Genomic DNA, 17,887 nt, shown 5'->3' on the forward strand with positions numbered 1-17,887 from the left:
CAACCAACCAAACAAAACAAAAAAAGAAAAAAAAAAAGCCCAAATTAAACCCAAATCTCCAAATCTCATGCCCAGCCTAAGCTCTGCTCTGGAGTTAAACCTGCCTGCTCTGTCCTTAACTGACCCCGAGCTGCTCTGGCAGATGCAGCTCTGCATCCCTGACAGCCCAAGGAAAGGAGGCAGGGAGAAAAATGCTGCAGCCACCAAACAGCTCCTGGAGGCACCACAGACCAGGAATTTCCCAGCCAGGATAAAGAAAAGGGACAATAAATAAAGGGACAATAAATCCAATAAAAGCAATTCAATAAAATCAGTGTTAAATTCTATTTCTCTAAGTCCCAAAGGCCCAATTCCAGGTTTTTAAGCAGAGCTGCTGGTGAGAGATCACACCAAGGGCTGGAGCTGCATCCCTGCTCCAGCTGCCTGAGGGCACAGAAACATTCCAGAAACCCTGAGGCATCATCCACAGGGAAAAAATAGATGTCAAACATGTCTGTGATATGTTTATTTCTAGTTTTTTAACATCAAAACCTTTCCTGAACTTCCTCATCTCTAAAAAGCACAAGGGTGTCCTTAAGGAATCCCAGATTTTTTGACCATTTCACACCTCAGTCTGTTTTAAGGGAAATTTTAAGGTGTGGGTATGGAGAGGATAGAACCACAGACTTCTGTGTCACATCCAGGGCAAAAATATCCCTCAGCCCTGCTGTCCAAACCTTCTCCATGACCCAGTCCCAGGTATCCACTCCCCAGCTGAGGAACACTGCCAAAATATACCCAGCTGGACAGAAAGCAAATTGAGAGAGCTGGTAAAATGAGAGAACCAAAAGAAATCTTGTTTTCATAATCCTGGAGTGAAAAAACTCCGACCCTCTCTATGTTTTAAGTTATTTCTATTATTTAAGTAAGTTATTTCTTACTTAAATAATATTATTTAAATAATATGTATTAATATATTATTTATATAATATATAAATAATATAGCAATGTATTATTTATAATATATTAATATATTATATATAATAATTATATTATAGATAATAATATATATTATAGATAATAAATTATAATATAAATATAATATAATTTAAATAACATTATTTATATAAGTTATTTATTTAAATTTTATTTATTTATATTGTTTGCAGGCTATAATCTGGGGGCTATACACGAGATTTTACAAATCAATACCCAAATCCAGGACTTTTCAAGCCACACATTTCCAGCCCCAAAAAGGCTTTTAAAAGTTTTACTCTTGGATTAATAAAATAATTTCATCCCAAGCAGCTCAGTTCCACTGAGTCAACCTCCAAGCACTTGAAAGGCTGAGTAGGAAACCAATTTCAGCCTCCTCCTTTGGGAAGGGCAGGAAAGGAGTGATGGGAAACAGCTGCTGACAGGGAAATGTTCTTTTTGTGGGCAAAATTGCCACAGAGTCCTTTGTCCTTGAGAGCTCCCTGCTCTTCTGCAAGCCAGGAAAAGAGCCAAGGGGAGGATAAAAAGAGAAAAAGCCAAAGGCTGAAGGTGGGAGGTTAATGCAGAGAGACTTCTGTGAAATCACAGAAATTTCCACATTTGAGCAAAAAATGTGGTGCTGCTCCTCTGGGCTCTTTATGGATACTGGGAACACAAACCAGCAGTGGGACAGGAACCAGTAAAACCAGTTCATTGTCCAGAACATCCTGGGAATACACAACCCCATCCCCCTGAAAACCAGCTGGGTGCAGGTCTCACCCCAAAACTGCTGCCAGCTTGGATGGGGCCACCCAGCTGCTGGTGGGAAGAGTCTTTGTCCAAAAAGAGCAACACTGGAATGGGCACAGGGTGTGGAAATGTGGGACAAAGCTGGAGGACAGGTCAGTGCTCTCCCATTGTCACTGAAAATGGGAATTTTTGTGCTTTTTTGAATTAAAAAAAAAAAGAAGAAAAAAGACAATTTCTTGCTGTATCCCTGCTAAAAGCACAGAGTGACCTGGAATAACTGAAAGGAAAATGGAGCAAGCTGCAAACTGCAGGTGGGAGCTGAGGAAGGGACAGGAAAGGAGCTTGCACATTCTTAAGGACTTAACAGAGAGCCTGGAACTTCCCAAAGGAGATTAACAAAACCCATGCTGGAGGAGCCAGGCAGAATCCCAGTCCAGAATCCCAGGACAGGCAGGAATGGGCACTTGGGACAAAGTGGGAGCCAGGATCTGCTGTGGATCCTGAGGATCCCACTCTGATCCTGTCTGGTTTGAGGGTTGGCTGCTCAGACAGGGAGAAAAGTCTTTGCTTACAGGTGTCACTGTCCAGGAACTGCTTTTGATCTCCTTGCCAGGTGGATCAGCAGGAAAATAAATCACATGGAATTCTCTGCCCTGCAAGGGCTGCACAGCCACAACCACCTGAAACTTCAAAGGAAGGAAAACAACTCCTGGGACACAGGAGGGGAAGGGGGGTTTTATTGTAACAGGCCAGGAATCCCTTCGAGGTTACACAGAAGCCAAGGGAAATCTCATGGATTTCCACCTGAGGAAGCAGGGCACAAAGTGGCCCAGCCTCCCCAAAAAGGCCAAAAGAACAGCACATTCTGAAGATGCAAATTGAGATTCTATCTGCAAACAAAGCCCAGTTGTAAAGATCTTCATGGTAAAATGTTAACCAGCTCAAAGAGATTTATCCTGATTTATCCTTTTCCTCCTGAGAGAGAATCAGGTCCAGCAGAGCAGGCTGGGGAGCTGGGCAGAGGGAGGAGGTGTGTTTTCTGATAAGCCTCAAACAATGTCCCTGTTGAGTGTCTGCACTCAGCTGGAAGAAAATAAAACCTCTGACAAAGCAAGAAATTCTGCAAAGACAGCACTGGCTCCCAGAGCTGAGACAGGAATTAGAGACCCACGAGCAGACACAGACTCACCCCTGTGCAGGGACACCATTCCCTGGAGATTTTATCCCCTTTCAGAAACAAGGACATAACTGTTCCCCAAGACACATTTATTCCCACAAAACTTGCACAAAAAAAGCCACACTTTGGTTTAGCTGTGAGTTAATCAGGTTTGGAACAAACTCAAATGGGTTTGGAACAAACCATCTCCCTGCTCTGAGAGGATTTTATGGGTGCATGAAGCAAACCAGCAGAAGCACCAGAAAATCTGCTTTATCTTCCCATTTTTGTCTCCTTTTCCAGGTGCCAGAGCCAGCTGAGAGCTCCAATCTCTGCTCCTCGTGGGCTCTGTGTCCCTGGGTGACCCAGAGCTGGCCTGAGCCACTGCACACCTGGAACAGGATGAAGGGAAATGTGCAGGGGGAGTTTGTGGAAGGATTAAGATGACTGGGAGAGGTTTGCACATGCAGATAATTCTCTGCGAGCAAAATGTTACAAAGAGATTTGCCAGTGCAGCAGCACCAACATTTTCACTCCCAAAGGGAGAAATCACTGTCTCTGTGTAAGTGGGAAGGACTTTAAGTGGTTTCAGGAGCATGAAATCAAGCCTGGCAGTGATAACATAAAATCCCACAAATAAAGCACAAAACCTCAGCCTTTGGCAAAGCTGGGAACATCCCCCAAGCAGCTGAGAGAACGGGGAGGTTTGTAAAGCTCTGGAACACCTGGGGCTGGACTCCTGGGCTTTGCCACTGATCCTGCTGTGCCCAAAAGGAGCCAAGGGGCAGCACTCACCCTTTGCCAGCTGCACGAAGCCCAGGATGATGATGAGAGCCAGCGCCAGCAGCTTGGCCGCAGCAAAGGCGTCCTGCACACGGGTGGCAGCTTTGACACTGTAGCAGTTCACAGCTGTCAGCAGCACTGAGGGGACAAAAGGGACCAGGTCAGCACTCAGGGAGACATGCCAAATGCAGCAAAAATCACAAGGAATCTTTAGGTGGGATACATGGAAGGAATTCCTCCCTGTGAGGGTGGGGAGGCCCTGGGTGCCCAGAGCAGCTGTGGCTGCCCCTGGATCCCTGGCAGTGCCCAAGGCCAGCTTGGATGGGACCTGGAGCAGCCTGGGACAGTGGAAGGTGTCCCTGTCATGGCAGGGGGTGGAATGAGATGTTCTCCAAGGTCCTTCCAACCCAAACCATTCAGTGATTTCCTTTTGCTAGAACAACCAACCAGAGGAGAAACTCACTGAGAGCTCTGCAGCCTCACACTTCTCAATTGCACCTTTATGTTGGCAATAAGTGTTTTGAATAATGCCTGTGGTCCTTGGGACATGGAATGGGATTGCTCCATTGGAAAACACTCCTGAGGGCTTAGTATTTGTTTGCTGAGAAGCTCCTGCTGCCCACAAGTTGCCCTGTGGTTAATGCAACTACTGGGCTTTACTTCCAACCTTTCCTTGCCACATTCCCCCCCAGCTCCTCTGCATCCCACTCCTGCCAGTGTGACATTCCTGCCAGGCAGGGCACAGCCTGAACCAGGCCTTGATCAAAGCCTGAGCTTCACCTGCTGCAGCAAAGCTCTGCTGCCCTCACAAATCATTGACTATTTTGGTGCCCTGCTCCCTCCCCAGAGCCTGCTGCTTGTTATAGACACAGCAAATGTCACACTGAGGGTGGCAGTGCCCACGTGCTGGATGCCCTCCCTCCAGCCCAGTGACCCCTCACTGTCCCCAGGCGAGCCCCAGCCTGAGCTCTCACCAGCAGCTCAGGGAGGAGCAGATCTCAAACCTCCTCCTGGAACTGGAGGCTTTTCCCTGCAGGATCCTTTCCCACCTCCCTCTGCCCCTGTGCAAAAGCTCCTTCCCAGAGCCTGCAGCTCCTCTTCACAGGAGCTCTTGAGCAGAGCCAAGCAGCTGCTTCCCAAAACATCCCAGTGCCTCTCCTGAGGGTGGGAGCTGGAGCTGGAGCCCAGAGCTGATCTCAGAGTGGGTGGGCTTGGAAGGATCTCACAGATCCATTCCCACCCCTGCCAAGGGCAGGGACACCTTCCACCATCCCAGGGTGCTCCAAGCCCCATTCAAGCTGGCCTTGGGCACTGCCAGGGATGCAGGGGCAGCCCGTGCCAGTGTCCCAGCATCCAATGGCTTCCAGGATCACTGGCTCCTTCCCCCACTCTCCCAGCTCCAGGATCTGCTGGATTCCAACACAGGAGCAGCTCAAGTGTGGAGAAGTGAGAGCTGTGTGTGTCAGGAAGGAAAGCACGGGATCCAAGCCATCCCACAGGGGTGACAGCCAGCAGCAAACAGGGACTGGAGATGGATTTTTGTCCCATGCCCTTGGAGCCCCTTTGGGAGTGTGGCTGAGGCTGAAATGACCCTGAGCTGTTGCTGGGGAAGCAGAGCCATGCTGGGGACACAGGGCAGCACGAGCTGGGCTCTGGCCAGGAGCAGGGGTGAGTGACTGTGGTGACAGATGTGCCACACCACTGTCCCTGTGCCAGGCCCCTCCAGGAGATACAGGACAGGGACAGGTCTGGACAGTTCCCAGCCCCTGGAGCAGCCCTGGGGTCACAGCTCTGTCCCCACAGAGGGACACTGGGACACATCTGCCTCTGGGGACAGGGCAAAGGGACACAGTCAGACAGCAGCAAGGAGGACACACAGCTTAATCAAGTGACCTTAGAGTGCTACAGGGGACAAGGAAACACAGGGAATGTCTCCCAGCAAAACTCCCAAGCCAGGCAGTGAAAGCACCTCCAGTGAGTCCTCAGGGCAGCAGGCTCTGGAGCAGGATTCCCTTTGACCAGTGATTATGCTAAAAATAAATCTGCCCTTGTTTACTGAGGGATATTTAGAGGATGAGCTCACCCATCTAGGACCACAGTGCTGCTGCTGCTGTCGTGGTGAGGACAGCCCTGAGAGGTGTGACAGTGACAGTCCCTGCCCCATTTAGGCATTCTGTGTCTGTGGCAATAAATGCTTCACCCCCACTTCAACACTGATTTTTAGGGGCTGTTTGCCCTGCTCTGGCTCTGTACAGAGTCCCCTGGAGGGTGGTGGTGAAAATGATAGGCAAAAGTTTCCTACACCGTCCAAGTGTGTAGGAAACCCTACACATGTTCAGCCCCAAAGCCCCGTTGGTGCCAGATAAACAGACTCCCTAAAAAAAGAGAAACCAGTTTGGGATCAGAGAGTAAACAGGGCTGGAAGGTTCTGCTGTGGTCATCAGTCAGAGCCCTGCCAGTCACATTTCCTCAGCTCTGCTTTTCCTCCTTTACAATAATATTTGTCTTTCCTAAAGGAGCACAGTAGAGTTTCTCCACTGAATCCCCCAGTCTCACCCATCAGGAAGAATCCAACAGACAACAAACAGGATGAAGGCTTTTCCATAAAACTCCAGGACAAATTCCAGTGGCTGCTGAGCTTCTCAGGAGGCTGGGATTTCTTAGGGCAGCAAGTTTGATTGCTTTGATCCCAGATGCTGCCCTGGCAGGCAGGGGCTGTGGGATCCTCCTGGCAGCGCTCCCTCACCTCGGCTGAATCACTCCAGGAAAAACACAGCAAAGCTGCACAGCTCCACCACAAACCAGGGCACTGACACACAGAGCAGGCTGTGCTGCCCTAATTCCTGCAGTGTTTTCCTAAGGCTCCAGCCCCTGTCAGCCAGCAGCAGGGCAGAGCTTTGGAGTGACCCAACAGGCCTGTGCTGGGAAATCATTCGAGGAACGAGGATTTCAGCCTGACCTGATGTGCCACAGCCTGGCTGAGCCAGCAGCCCCTCTCCAAAGCTTTACATAATTGGGATAATAAGTGTTAGAAAGCTGAAGGGATGGCAGATGGACAGGGGGTGACTTTTCAGAGAATCCCAGACTGGTTTGGGTTGGGAGGAACATTAAAGCTCCTCTTGTTCCAATCCCACGGGCAGGGACAATTTCCACTGTCCCAGGTGGCTCCAAGTCCATTCCAGCCTGGCCTTGGGCACTGCCAGGGATCCAGGGGCAGCCACAGCTGCTCTGGGCACCCGTGCCAGGGTCTCCCCACCCTCCCAATAACAAAAGTTTCCCCTACACCTAATCTAGCTCAGGTGATTAATTACTCATGACTCTGGTAGGAGAGATCCTGGTTTTTGCTCTCCAGGTGCTGTTCATCCCTTCACCCTCCAGGGACTGCTCCAGCCCAGCCTCATTCCAAGGCAACTCAAACCACAGGGGGAAATCTGAGTTTCTAAATACACCAGCAGGTCTGGCTTCAGTATTTCCTCTGTCCTGCAGTCCCTGCTGGCTTCAGGCACCTCACTGAACCTGCTCCACTGGCACTCACCTGCACAGCCAGGGAATTCCCCACTCCTGATAGGAACAAGGACAAACTGATTAATGTGACACCAGACCCAGGACTTTACCCACAATTCTCATTTTATGGCTGTTTGCCTCTGAAGTTGCCTCCCAAGCTCTCTCCCAGACACAACTCCTAGAGGACAACAGGAAAAACTGCAGACAGATAAATGGATCAATCCCTCCTAGAACACATCCATGGAACCACAGCTCCTGTGTCTGGGGAAAGGCAGGATGGGGAGAGTGAGGCTGTGCCCAGAGCAAACAGTGGGAATGGAGCAGACACAGCTCAACCTGGGCTGCCACTTCTGATGCAAGAGCCTTGGCAGCACTGCTGTCCACAGGCACAGCTGCAGCTCTCCCAGGACAAGGGACAGGGACAAGGATCCAACTCCCACATGGAACTGCCTGGGGGTGACAGAGCTTGCTCAGCCCAAGATCTTCCTCAGCAGCTTTGCAGGTGAAATCTCTGGAATGAGCACAGGAATGAATTCCCAAGGTACTGGCACAGCTGCCTGTGGGGTCACACACACTTGCACAATGTCCCTTTTGTCCCTAATTTCACCTCCTGGGCCCAACCTGTGGCACTGGCAGTGAGATTCCACCTACACCTCTGGAACATGGGTAAATGTGTGGAAGTAGCTGCCTTTAAGGGACTCAACTCTTTAACTTGCTCTTAATTCCCATGGGATTCCTGTTTGTGGTATCACAGGACCCAGTGATAACACACAGCAGGTTGGGAAGCTGTGGAAAATAAAGGGAAATTGAAGGGAAAATGAAGAGAAATCCCTTCCATCAGCTTCCCTGCCAGGAAAACAAGGCCTGGGAACTGCTCTGTCATGCATGACTCTGTCTGTAAGCCACATTTCCAAAGTGCCTGGCCCCTGCCACTGTAAGATGATGCTCCCATTTACCATCTGCCACTGGGTGATGTTGACTTTCCCTCACAATTACTCCCAGAACATTCCTTACCCCATCCCACAGCAAAGGCTGCTCCCTTCCCTCCACATGAAGTGCAGATCACAGTTAATCCACACAGGACAAAGCAAAAATTAAGTTCTACTGAGCAGAGTGGATTAAACCCATGGGAAAATCAATCCAGCAAGGCAAAAACACCCCACCAATTTTATATTCCAGCGGCTGGGATGTTACAGTGTCTCCCAAAAATCTGTGGTGACTCTTTCCAACTGCACATGCCAACATGGGACAGGCAAGGTCACAAGCAGAAAATGATTCAGGATATTTCAACTTGGCAGGTATTGACTGAAGACTTTTGTGTGCCCTGCAAGGTGGGGAAGGGAAAAAGCAGAGGGAAAAACTTTGCAGATATTTCTGCAAGGACAAATCCCTGGAGAAACTTAACACCCAGGGCAGTCAGTCCTGGAAAGGGAAAGGCCTGGGGCACATGAGGCTGTTGGAAAGCTCCTCAGAGTGAATGTGTCCATATTAAAATCTCCTTATAATAATCAACATCCCTGGCAATGCTTCCCAGTTCCCTTTTTATTCCTCTTTCCAAAACAGCAATCAGGGAATGGACACATCAACAAGGAGAAGGCAAACTTGCCCTACCAGGGGGTTTAAAAAAGGGATCATCTCCAAACCCACACTGAGGCCAGGAACTCTGGATGTCCCAGCAAACAACCCCAGGCAGCCTGACCAGGTCAACACCCCTATCCCATAATAAGAGTAGGACACAGGAAAACCCCAAAGAATTCCTGAGTGTTGGGAGAGGTGGCTCCTACCTAGAGGCAGGAGCTGCTATTTTGGCTCCTTAGGAAGAAGGCTGTGATTTACTGCCAAGGTTTCCAAAGGACATGACACAGCAATTCCACCAACAGGACATTTTACCTCAGGAAAACAAACTAAATACAGGGAGAAAGAGCTTTTCTATATCTTTTCTCCCTATTTCTCCCATTCCCATCAAATGAACCTCCATGCTCACCTCACAGAAGCATCTTCCCAACAGGGAGCAGCACCTGCCACTATTTTGTGTGCACAGAATTCAGCTCTGCATCCTGACTGGAAAACCTGAATTTCCCATCCCTTGTACTGGACCTGTGGCCACATCTGGCCCTGGGACTATGGAACTCTTGGAATACTTAAAACAAATGATGCTGCTTTAAATGAGGCCGACCCTGGAGGGGTTTTCCACAAAAACCTTCCCAATTTGTTCATGCCAGAGCAGAAAGACTCAGAATGATCTCAGTGATACCATAAATGATTCAAACACAGTAACAATTATTGGGGTAATTGTTGTGAGAGCCAGGAGAGGGGAGCTGGAATTGCAGTGGCTGCTCCCTGTGTGTTTCAAGAGCCCTCCAAGCTCTCATTGATTTCTGGAGAGCCCTGTGAGTGTCAGAGCCTGTTTTCATTAATGCTGCTCTAATTAAACACAGATTAAAAAAGCAACCTCAGCCCTGCAGCCTCTGCCATCCAGCAGGGGCTCCACAGACCCTTTCCTTCCACTCCACTCCACCAAGGGCAATTTGCTGATGGAGCTTTAGTCCCTTAATCCACCTTTCTGGAGGAGGGAAAAGAAATCTTCAAAGCTTCACACCCAGCTTGTCCTGGCTGATTAATGAAAAGCAGCAATGCTGCAGAAGGAACCCATCTCAGGCAGACAGGCCCTGGGTGTGTTTGGTGTTTGCTTTTCACCAGTTAATTCCTGGTGAGGTGAAAATCCACACACCTGTAAAAGAGCTGAGCCTGGCAGCAAAACCTTGATGTCAAATAAAGACATTCCTGCTTCCCACGGGATCTGGGGTTTCTGGGTGCAATGCTGACACTGGATATTCCCTCCTGGACAGCTTGGCAGCCACCCCTGCTTGGACTCCTTCTCTCAGGAGTGTCAGCACTTCCACAGGACAAGGGCTCTCAGACCTGCCTCCTGCTCATCCTTCCACTCTCTGGCTGCTCTAAACAGAAGAGACAAATGAGGAGTTTATCAGCATTCCTGGAATCCCAGCCCTGCAGGGGAAATGCCCAAGAGCAGAGCTCAGAAGCAGGGAGGGAAGTTTAGATAAATTCTGAGGAAGATTAAAATTCCCTGGCTTTGATATTGCTGTGCTGGGATAATTAGTGTGCCAGATTTCCATATCTAATTAACAAGTGAGACACGAATTCAGAAGCAAACTGTCAAACTGCTGATCTAACACTGAGGAGCAAGAACAAAATTAAAACAACAGAATATCCTGAGCTGGAAAGTATTCACAAGGATGAATTATCGAGTCCAATCCCAGTTTTCCACTGTGGAGCAGATTTTCTTGTCAGGAAATCAGGCAATTCTAGAAGCTGTATGTGGCTCTCAGGGTGTGAGGATGTGTGGGATGAACAGCTCAGGCACTTGTGGAACACCAAGATCCAGCTCAGGGCTGGCAGCAGCTTCACTCCTGTCTCCCTGATGCACAGGGAATGAATTTACTGCACCAGACCTGGGCAGGTGCCTCTGTGCAAGCAGGAAATCTGCAAATCAACAGTGGGAAATGAGGAACAGCCACAGCATCTTTAATAAATCTGTTTAACACCTTCCATCCCTGAGCCCTCTCTGGAAAACACTGGGTGTACTGGTGATTTTTACTGATTTTTGTTAGGATTTATTAACTTGAAGTGTTCACACAAGTGGCAGCAGGATGGAAAGAAAACCTGAGCCCCTCACAGCTGAGACAGAGCACAGGATCCAAGGTTTAATTCTTTGCCATGTCCAATATTGACATTGTAATGTAGATCATCAGGTATGCAAATTCAGCACCTAATAACTGTCCCCCCACCCACTACAGAAGAGGTAAAACTGGTTTAGATGAGCTCAGAAGTGAGAGAACTCAAATTATTCCTGGGTTTGCACACAAATGCACAAACTCTGTTTCCCGAACTTCCAATTTTTGTACACCAAGCATGGATGGATTTTGTGTTATGAGTTTTAAAGTATCAACCATCCAATCTCCCAGCTAAAAGAGATGCTCGAGTTTCTGAATCACCCAAGTAACCTGCAGCCTGCAAAGTCTTCAGCCAAATGTGGGGAACATGAAATGAGGCTAAAGATGAACAGCCTGACCCCTCCTGCTCCAGGAAGATTTCCCTGGAGTGGATTCCCAGCTTTTATTTGTGGCAAACACCACAGGCACTCCCGGTGCCCATGAAAGAAGCCCTGCATACCAGCTGTGTGTAGATTACAACCTCCAGGGCAGAAAATACCTGCTTGTAGGGAAATTCTCCTTACCACCCACCTTGTTTTCCTCAGCACCTTCCAGGGGAACAAAATTCTCTCTTCCAACCATTTTTTTCCTTTCACTCAAGCCTGTGATTTAGATTCTCTTAATGCATTAATTCACTCTCTGAAGTTCACGGTGGCAAATTCTGAACAGCACATGATTTATTCAACCCTTCAGCAGCAGCAAAGTGGAAACAAATAACTTTAGTTATTCCTCCTCTTACTACAAACTGTGCAGCCAAGTGCATTTTGTGTGGAGATACAAACCCTGCAAGGAATAGAGCTGGGACTGTTCTGCAAGGCTGGATTTTGGCTACTGTACCCCAGCCCCAGGTCCCAAATTCCTCTGCTGCTTCCCAAGCTGCTCTCCCCCATTTTGAGGTAACTCATTCATGTATGTGCTACAGCCTATGCACAAATAGGTCATTTTTTTTTCTACTCTAGAGCTTTTGAAAAGACTAAAGAAGTCTCTCTCTGTGCAGTTTCTGTTTGAACAAAGCTGTTTGTGAGTCCCCACAAGTGTTGTGTGGCTGCCTGAGCCCCTGGAGCAGATTTATTTCGTTTATTGTTCCTGGGTCACGGTGTGGTTTTGGCACCAGGGAGATGAAAAGCTGATTCCAAAACTCAAAGTTCCAAAAATCAAGGTTCCAAAAATCAAAGTTCCCAAAAGCTGCCCTGCTGAAGGCGCTGCAGGATGAACAAACGTCTTGGAGCAAAGAAGACAACCCCAAACTTAACCCAAAGCATAAACAAACCAAGAGCCAGCAGTGCAAGGGGGAGCAGAGCTTAAAGGAGAAACACATGGGGATGATGCAGATTTGGAGAACTCCAAACCTTTCCCTTTCCCTTGGCAGTTCAGGATAGAGGTTCAAGAACAAATTCTGCCCCAGGCAAATCCTAATTGGTACCAAAGGAAGGCTGGAGACTTTTCTTGGAGGAGCATAAACAGGAATGAGAGCTGGCTCCAAGGAGTTTGGTGCTGCAAATCCTCACCAGTGAACAGATCCCAACGTGGACAGGTCTGCTTAACCCTGCCCTGGGCTTTGAGCAATAGAATGGGAACAGAGACCCCTTTTGGGAATGATCCTGAAGATGAAAAGTCACTTTGGGATAGAAACATGTCCCCAAAGGCTTTTCCAGCTCCATCTGTGCTTGCACGGCAAAACTTTGCCATAAGGCAGCAAGAAAACCTTAAATTCTATCCTAATTCCTTGGTTTTACAGCAAGGAGCACAAGTAGCACGTGCATTCCTGCCCCTCTCCTGAGGAACCCACAGCGCAGAGCAGCAGCAAAGCTCGAAAATCAGATTTCCAAAAGGCAGCACACCCATCAGCAGGACTATTCCCTGACCAGTTTACAGCTCTCTTTGTTAAATGAGTACATTTCCCTAAGAAACACTCTCCACGCTGTAAAGAATTTGGATGGAAATCCACATGCCTGCCCAGGTACCTTTATATTCCTAAAAATCAGCTGGGGACTGAGCAGTTTCAGTCTTGCCTGAAGAAAGCACGGCCCAGTGCCATGCCTGTTATCAATCCTATAATTAACCATATCATTTACCTCCCACAGCCGGGTCAGGCTGGCTCTGAGACATTTCCAGACAATCTATCTTCCCATAACGACCATGTGCTGCAGCTTTGGGATGCCTGAGATCCTCGGGGGGGGAAGGAATCTCACACAATTCTAGAAAAGGGCAGCACCAACGAGCAGCTTCCCTCTCATCATTTAAAATGCAAAAAGGTAGAGATCACCTGGCTGTGAATTTGTCCAGTGGAGAAATGATTTATAAAGCCCTCACAAAAATTGTATCTTCTCCCAATAAACATCTCTAGAAAGAGATTAAATTCCAGTGGAGCAGAACAGACTGAATGGGAAATGAGGAGGGAAGAGGCAGGGCATGGTCCTGTATTTAAAGGTTTGGGAATTTGGATGGGGTGACTTTGCAGTCAGCAGAGGAACAGAAAAAATTATTTGAGTGGCAAAACTGCAGATCCCAAAAGAGCAGAGAGGTGACAAAAAGTGCATTGGGAGAGATCTGAGTGCCCGGGCAGGGCTCTGTGTGCCCAGGCTGGCACCACGGCTCCTGACTTCACCCCACCGCGACCGAACATCCCTGCAAGGCATCGCCCCAGAGACAGACAGACAGACAGACAGACAGACAATGTTTGCTGGCAAAAGAAGCCCCACAAAAACAGGTTTTGAGGGCGCTATCAGCGCACACACGGGCGGGAAACATCTCCTCTCACATCTGGTGCTGAAAGCGGCTCAGGGGCGAGTTCAGCACCAGTTGCTGGTGACAGATAATTGTTATCCTCACCCAAAGCCGCACACCAACGCCCACAGGGCCCTGCAGAGCCCGGGGACAAGGGGGCTTTACCCTGCATGGTCCTATGGGAAAGCACAAGAAATCCCATTCCAGCTCCCAGGAAAAACGCTCGCTGCATTTATCACACGCTGCTCGGGAATCAGAGATCCTCGCTAGCCCACAGCTGCCATTTGAGGAATTTTCTGCTGAATTTATTACGGGTGGAGACATTTTCTGCTGTGGCTATTCAAAGTAGCCAAAAAAACCCCAAAAACCCAGGATGTAACCAGCGTAGCACAGGAGAGATGGTGCAGATCTTTAGGGGAAGGTGATGGAGAGTGAGGAACCACGTGGAGTAGGACAGCGGGGACCTGCAGAGGGTCACTGAATCACGGAATGGTTTGGATGGGAAGGGAATTTAATGGTCATCCTGTCCCATGGGCAGGGACCCCTTCCACCAGACCAGGATGCTCCAGCCCGGTCACTTCAGTGATCCGGGGGCAGCCACAGCTTCTCGGAGCACCATGTGCCAGGGCCTGCCCACCTTCCCGGGGAGGAATCCCTTCCCTAAACCCCATCTGCCCCTCCTGCCTGGCACCCGGACGCCGCTCGCTGCTACTTACAGACACACAGACAGGCCACCAGCTTGGCAGCCTCGTCGGGCACGGGGCAGGTGGGGAAGATGGGCTTGAGCAGGTAGGTGGCGAACACCAGAGCCACGATGTACTGCGAGGAGGGCCGGATGATGAGCAGCTCTATCCAGAGCTTGAGGAAGGCGGGCAGGGAGCCGTACACCTCCAGCATGTAGGCGTAGTCCCCGCCGGACTTGGTGATGGTGGTGCCGAGCTCGGCGTAGCACAGCGCGCCCACGATGGAGAAGGCGCCGCACACGGCCCAGACCACGAGCGAGAGCCCCGGCGAGCCGGCCTCCCGCAGCACGCCCGTGGGGGTGACGAAGATGCCGGAGCCGATGATGGTGCCCACGATGATGGCCACGCCGTTGAGCAGGGTGATGTTCCGCTTCAGGGTCACCCCCTCCGCCGAGCCGCAGGGCGATGGCGAGCGGGCGCAGCCGTTTTCCTGCGCCCCTTCCAGCATCTTCTCCATCGCCTGCTTCTCCTCCTCCTGCGGCAGCGAGGCGGCCGAGCCGGCCGGGCTCCGCTTCTTCACGGCATTGCCGGGGGAGCTGCCGCCGCTGGCGGACATGGTGGCGGAGCGGCGGGAGCAGCGGGCGCGGCCACGCCGCCACCTTCGGCCGCCCCTTTTGTTCCGGCGGCGGTGGGCCGGGCTGCGCGCCGGGGGAGGAGGAGGAGGAGGAGAGCGGCAGGAGGAGGGCAGGAGCGCCGGGGGATGCCGCAGCGCCCCCGGGGTGCCCGCTCGGGCCCGCGTCGCTCTCAGCCCGGGCCCCAGCAGGGACAGAGGGAGGCGAATGCCAGCCCGCGGTTCGGCCCGGGTGGCACTCGGTGCCCGCAGGGGAGGGGTGTTAGCGGCGCTTCTCCGCCCGGCATGGGCGCTGGGCCCTCGGTGTGCTCTGTAAAGGAGCTCCTGTAGAGAGAGCGGGGCCCTTTGCATGTATACATGTATACACACATGTATGCGTGATATACAGGAGATAAGACATGTATGTATGATATACAGGAGATACAGACATGTATACAGGATATACAGATGTGTATGTATGATATACAGGAGATACAGACATGTATGTATGGTATACAGGATATACATACATGTATACAGGATACACAGACATGTATGTATGGTATACAGGATATACAGACGTGTATACAGGATATACAGATGTGTATGTATGATATACAGGATATACAGACATGTATGTATGGTATACAGGATATACATACATGTATACAGGATATACAGATGTGTATGTATGGTATACAGGATCTACAGATGTGTATGTATGATATACAGATTATACAGATGTGATATACAGACACATATGTAAGATATACAGGATACACATGCATGTATGTAGGAAATACAGGCTATACATACAGATATGTATGGTATACCCACATGTCTGTATGATATACAGCCATGTATGTACCATGTACAGACATGTATGGATGTATATCCTGCCTCTCCCAGCCCCATCCTGCCATGCTTTTCCATCCCAGTTCACAAGCACAGGGCAAGGCCCCGGTGCTGCATCACCTGCACCTCTGCAGAGGCGCTGCGGGAATCAGCCCCTCCTGGCAGCCAAAAAGGCTTCTCTGAAACATTAATGAGTCACCAATCTCAAATCTGACAGATGGCAAAGCCACCAAAATGCTTGTTTGTGAAACGAAAATATAAAATAATTCACCCATCTGGCAGTCGTGCAGGGAAAAAAGGCAAGGTGTGCCTCACTGAAGGCAGAGGTTCTGCAAACAAGGAGAATCACTTGGGTACTACAGTAATGCCCAAGGAGCCAATCCCTCAGCAAATTCAGATTCCCTCTTGCCCTCTTGGGAGGAGAGGAGCTCAGAGGCCCCAGCCTGGAAGCTCTGATTGCAAACATTCCCTCTGAGGGTGGTACCTGTGAGGAGCTGCTTCCCAGGCAGTGCTGTCACACGGGGAGTGGTGCTTGAGCTCCAAACCCAAGGCTGGTTCATCCTCCTGGGGTCCCCTCTGTGCACGCTTCACACACGCAGGAGGTGGCCTGGAGGGTTTTCTCCAAGAGAACTCCAGGGAAACGTGAGGTGGACATTCTGGGGGGAAAGGGCACATTTCAGTTCCATTTCATTTCCATCATGACCACTTCCAGCCATTCCAGAATCCCCACCAGCCCAGTCCTCGGAGCACTAATCCAAACCTGACATCTAGTGGCTGCTCAGGGGCTCAAAAATCTGCTGCTGACTTTAGGTAAACATCCAAATTCTGGAAGGGAGCAAAACCAGAAATTACCTTGGCACGAAGCACGTTCCTCCAGTTTTCAAGGAGAAATGGGACCCTGAAGAGACTGAAAACACTCTGACAATTAATTAAAAATAAACAACAAAACATTTATCACGGGTTTCCTATAACCCCCAAAGCCTTTTTTTACTTTACTAGTTTACCATGACAGGCCATTTTTGTTGCTGCATTTCATGATTTCTCCCAGGACCATGAAATCAGGAAAAGAATCAGATACTTACAACAAATGGGATTGTCCCTGTGTCAGCCTTGGTACACAGGATGCAGCAGACAGGACTGAGATTGAAATTAAGTATTTGCTTCAGGTTTTTTCAGATGAATACTCAATTATATATTTGGGGGAATAAAATCATTTCTCAAGGGATTTACTTCTCCAGTGCTCCAGGCCAAGGTCCTCAAGGCCAATGATGACCTGGAACCAGGATCTCCTGAGCTGGAAGGGACCCACAGGGATCGAGTCCAATTGCTGGCCCCAAGAATCCCACCATGGGCATTTTACACCTGATAGGAGCCCACAGAGACATTTCCATGAGCTCCCACAAGAATGGGACACAGTTATCCTGTTCTCATTCTTCCCAAGGGGAATTTCTTCCCGGACTCAGAGCTGAGGACTGAAATGTCAGGCTTCAGACAGCAAACACTGAACTGCCCTGTTCCAAGCCAACCTCGTGCTTATCTCTCGTACAAATTATTGCAAGTTATTGCATGGGAGTTCATTCTGCAACTGTTTTTCCATTTGTATTCCTGAGAAAACACCAGCCTGGCACCGGGGTGTGTTCCCAGAGCCGACATCTTCAAAGCAGCTGCCAATGGCAGGCGCTGTTATCGGCCGGCCCTGAGCATTACCTCTCCTCAGGGCCCCGAGTTCTTCCGCAGGATCTTTGAAGACTATTTGATTATCCAATCAGCTCTCCATGTGCTAACACTCAGAGCTTGGCACATCAAAAAGGAGGAGGGAAGGAATGATTTGTCAGAAGCACAAACAAGGAGCAGGAGCAGGAGCAAATGGGCCATTTGTCAGGAGGGATGGGGATGTTTTGAAGCAGTTATTTGGAAAAGCTGCCTTGATCCTGCTGGCATCAATCCCCCATTTCTCCAGCAAACACCTCAGCGGTGCTGATAAAGAGCTCAGAGCTGCTTTTCCGGGGTAAATGAAAGGGGTGGCACTTCTAGAACCATTAAATGGTCACAAGAGCTGAGCTGGCCTCACTCCTAACCCAGGCCACTCTTTCTCCACAAGAAAATGGGCTGCCCACCCACCAGCACACTT

At 49.7% G+C, this 17,887-nt stretch overlaps 1 protein-coding gene across 1 annotated transcript in view; it reads right to left on the bottom strand.

The window, feature by feature from the left end:
• Nucleotides 1-15,288, bottom strand: part of SLC7A5 (solute carrier family 7 member 5) — a 30,493-nt gene extending 15,205 nt beyond the window's left edge. Inside the window, exons 1-2 of the mRNA XM_054640573.2 lie at nt 14,325-15,288; nt 3,656-3,781 (exon numbers count right to left, since the gene is read on the bottom strand). Of these exons, the coding sequence (XP_054496548.2) occupies nt 3,656-3,781; nt 14,325-15,273 (1,075 nt within the window). The 5' untranslated portion in view covers nt 15,274-15,288. The remainder of the gene's footprint in view (nt 1-3,655; nt 3,782-14,324) is intronic.
• Nucleotides 15,289-17,887: the final 2,599 nt, after the last annotated feature.

Source organism: Agelaius phoeniceus, chromosome 12, assembly GCF_051311805.1.
Source record: "Agelaius phoeniceus isolate bAgePho1 chromosome 12, bAgePho1.hap1, whole genome shotgun sequence".
In the NCBI taxonomy this organism is placed as follows: domain Eukaryota; kingdom Metazoa; phylum Chordata; class Aves; order Passeriformes; family Icteridae; genus Agelaius; species Agelaius phoeniceus.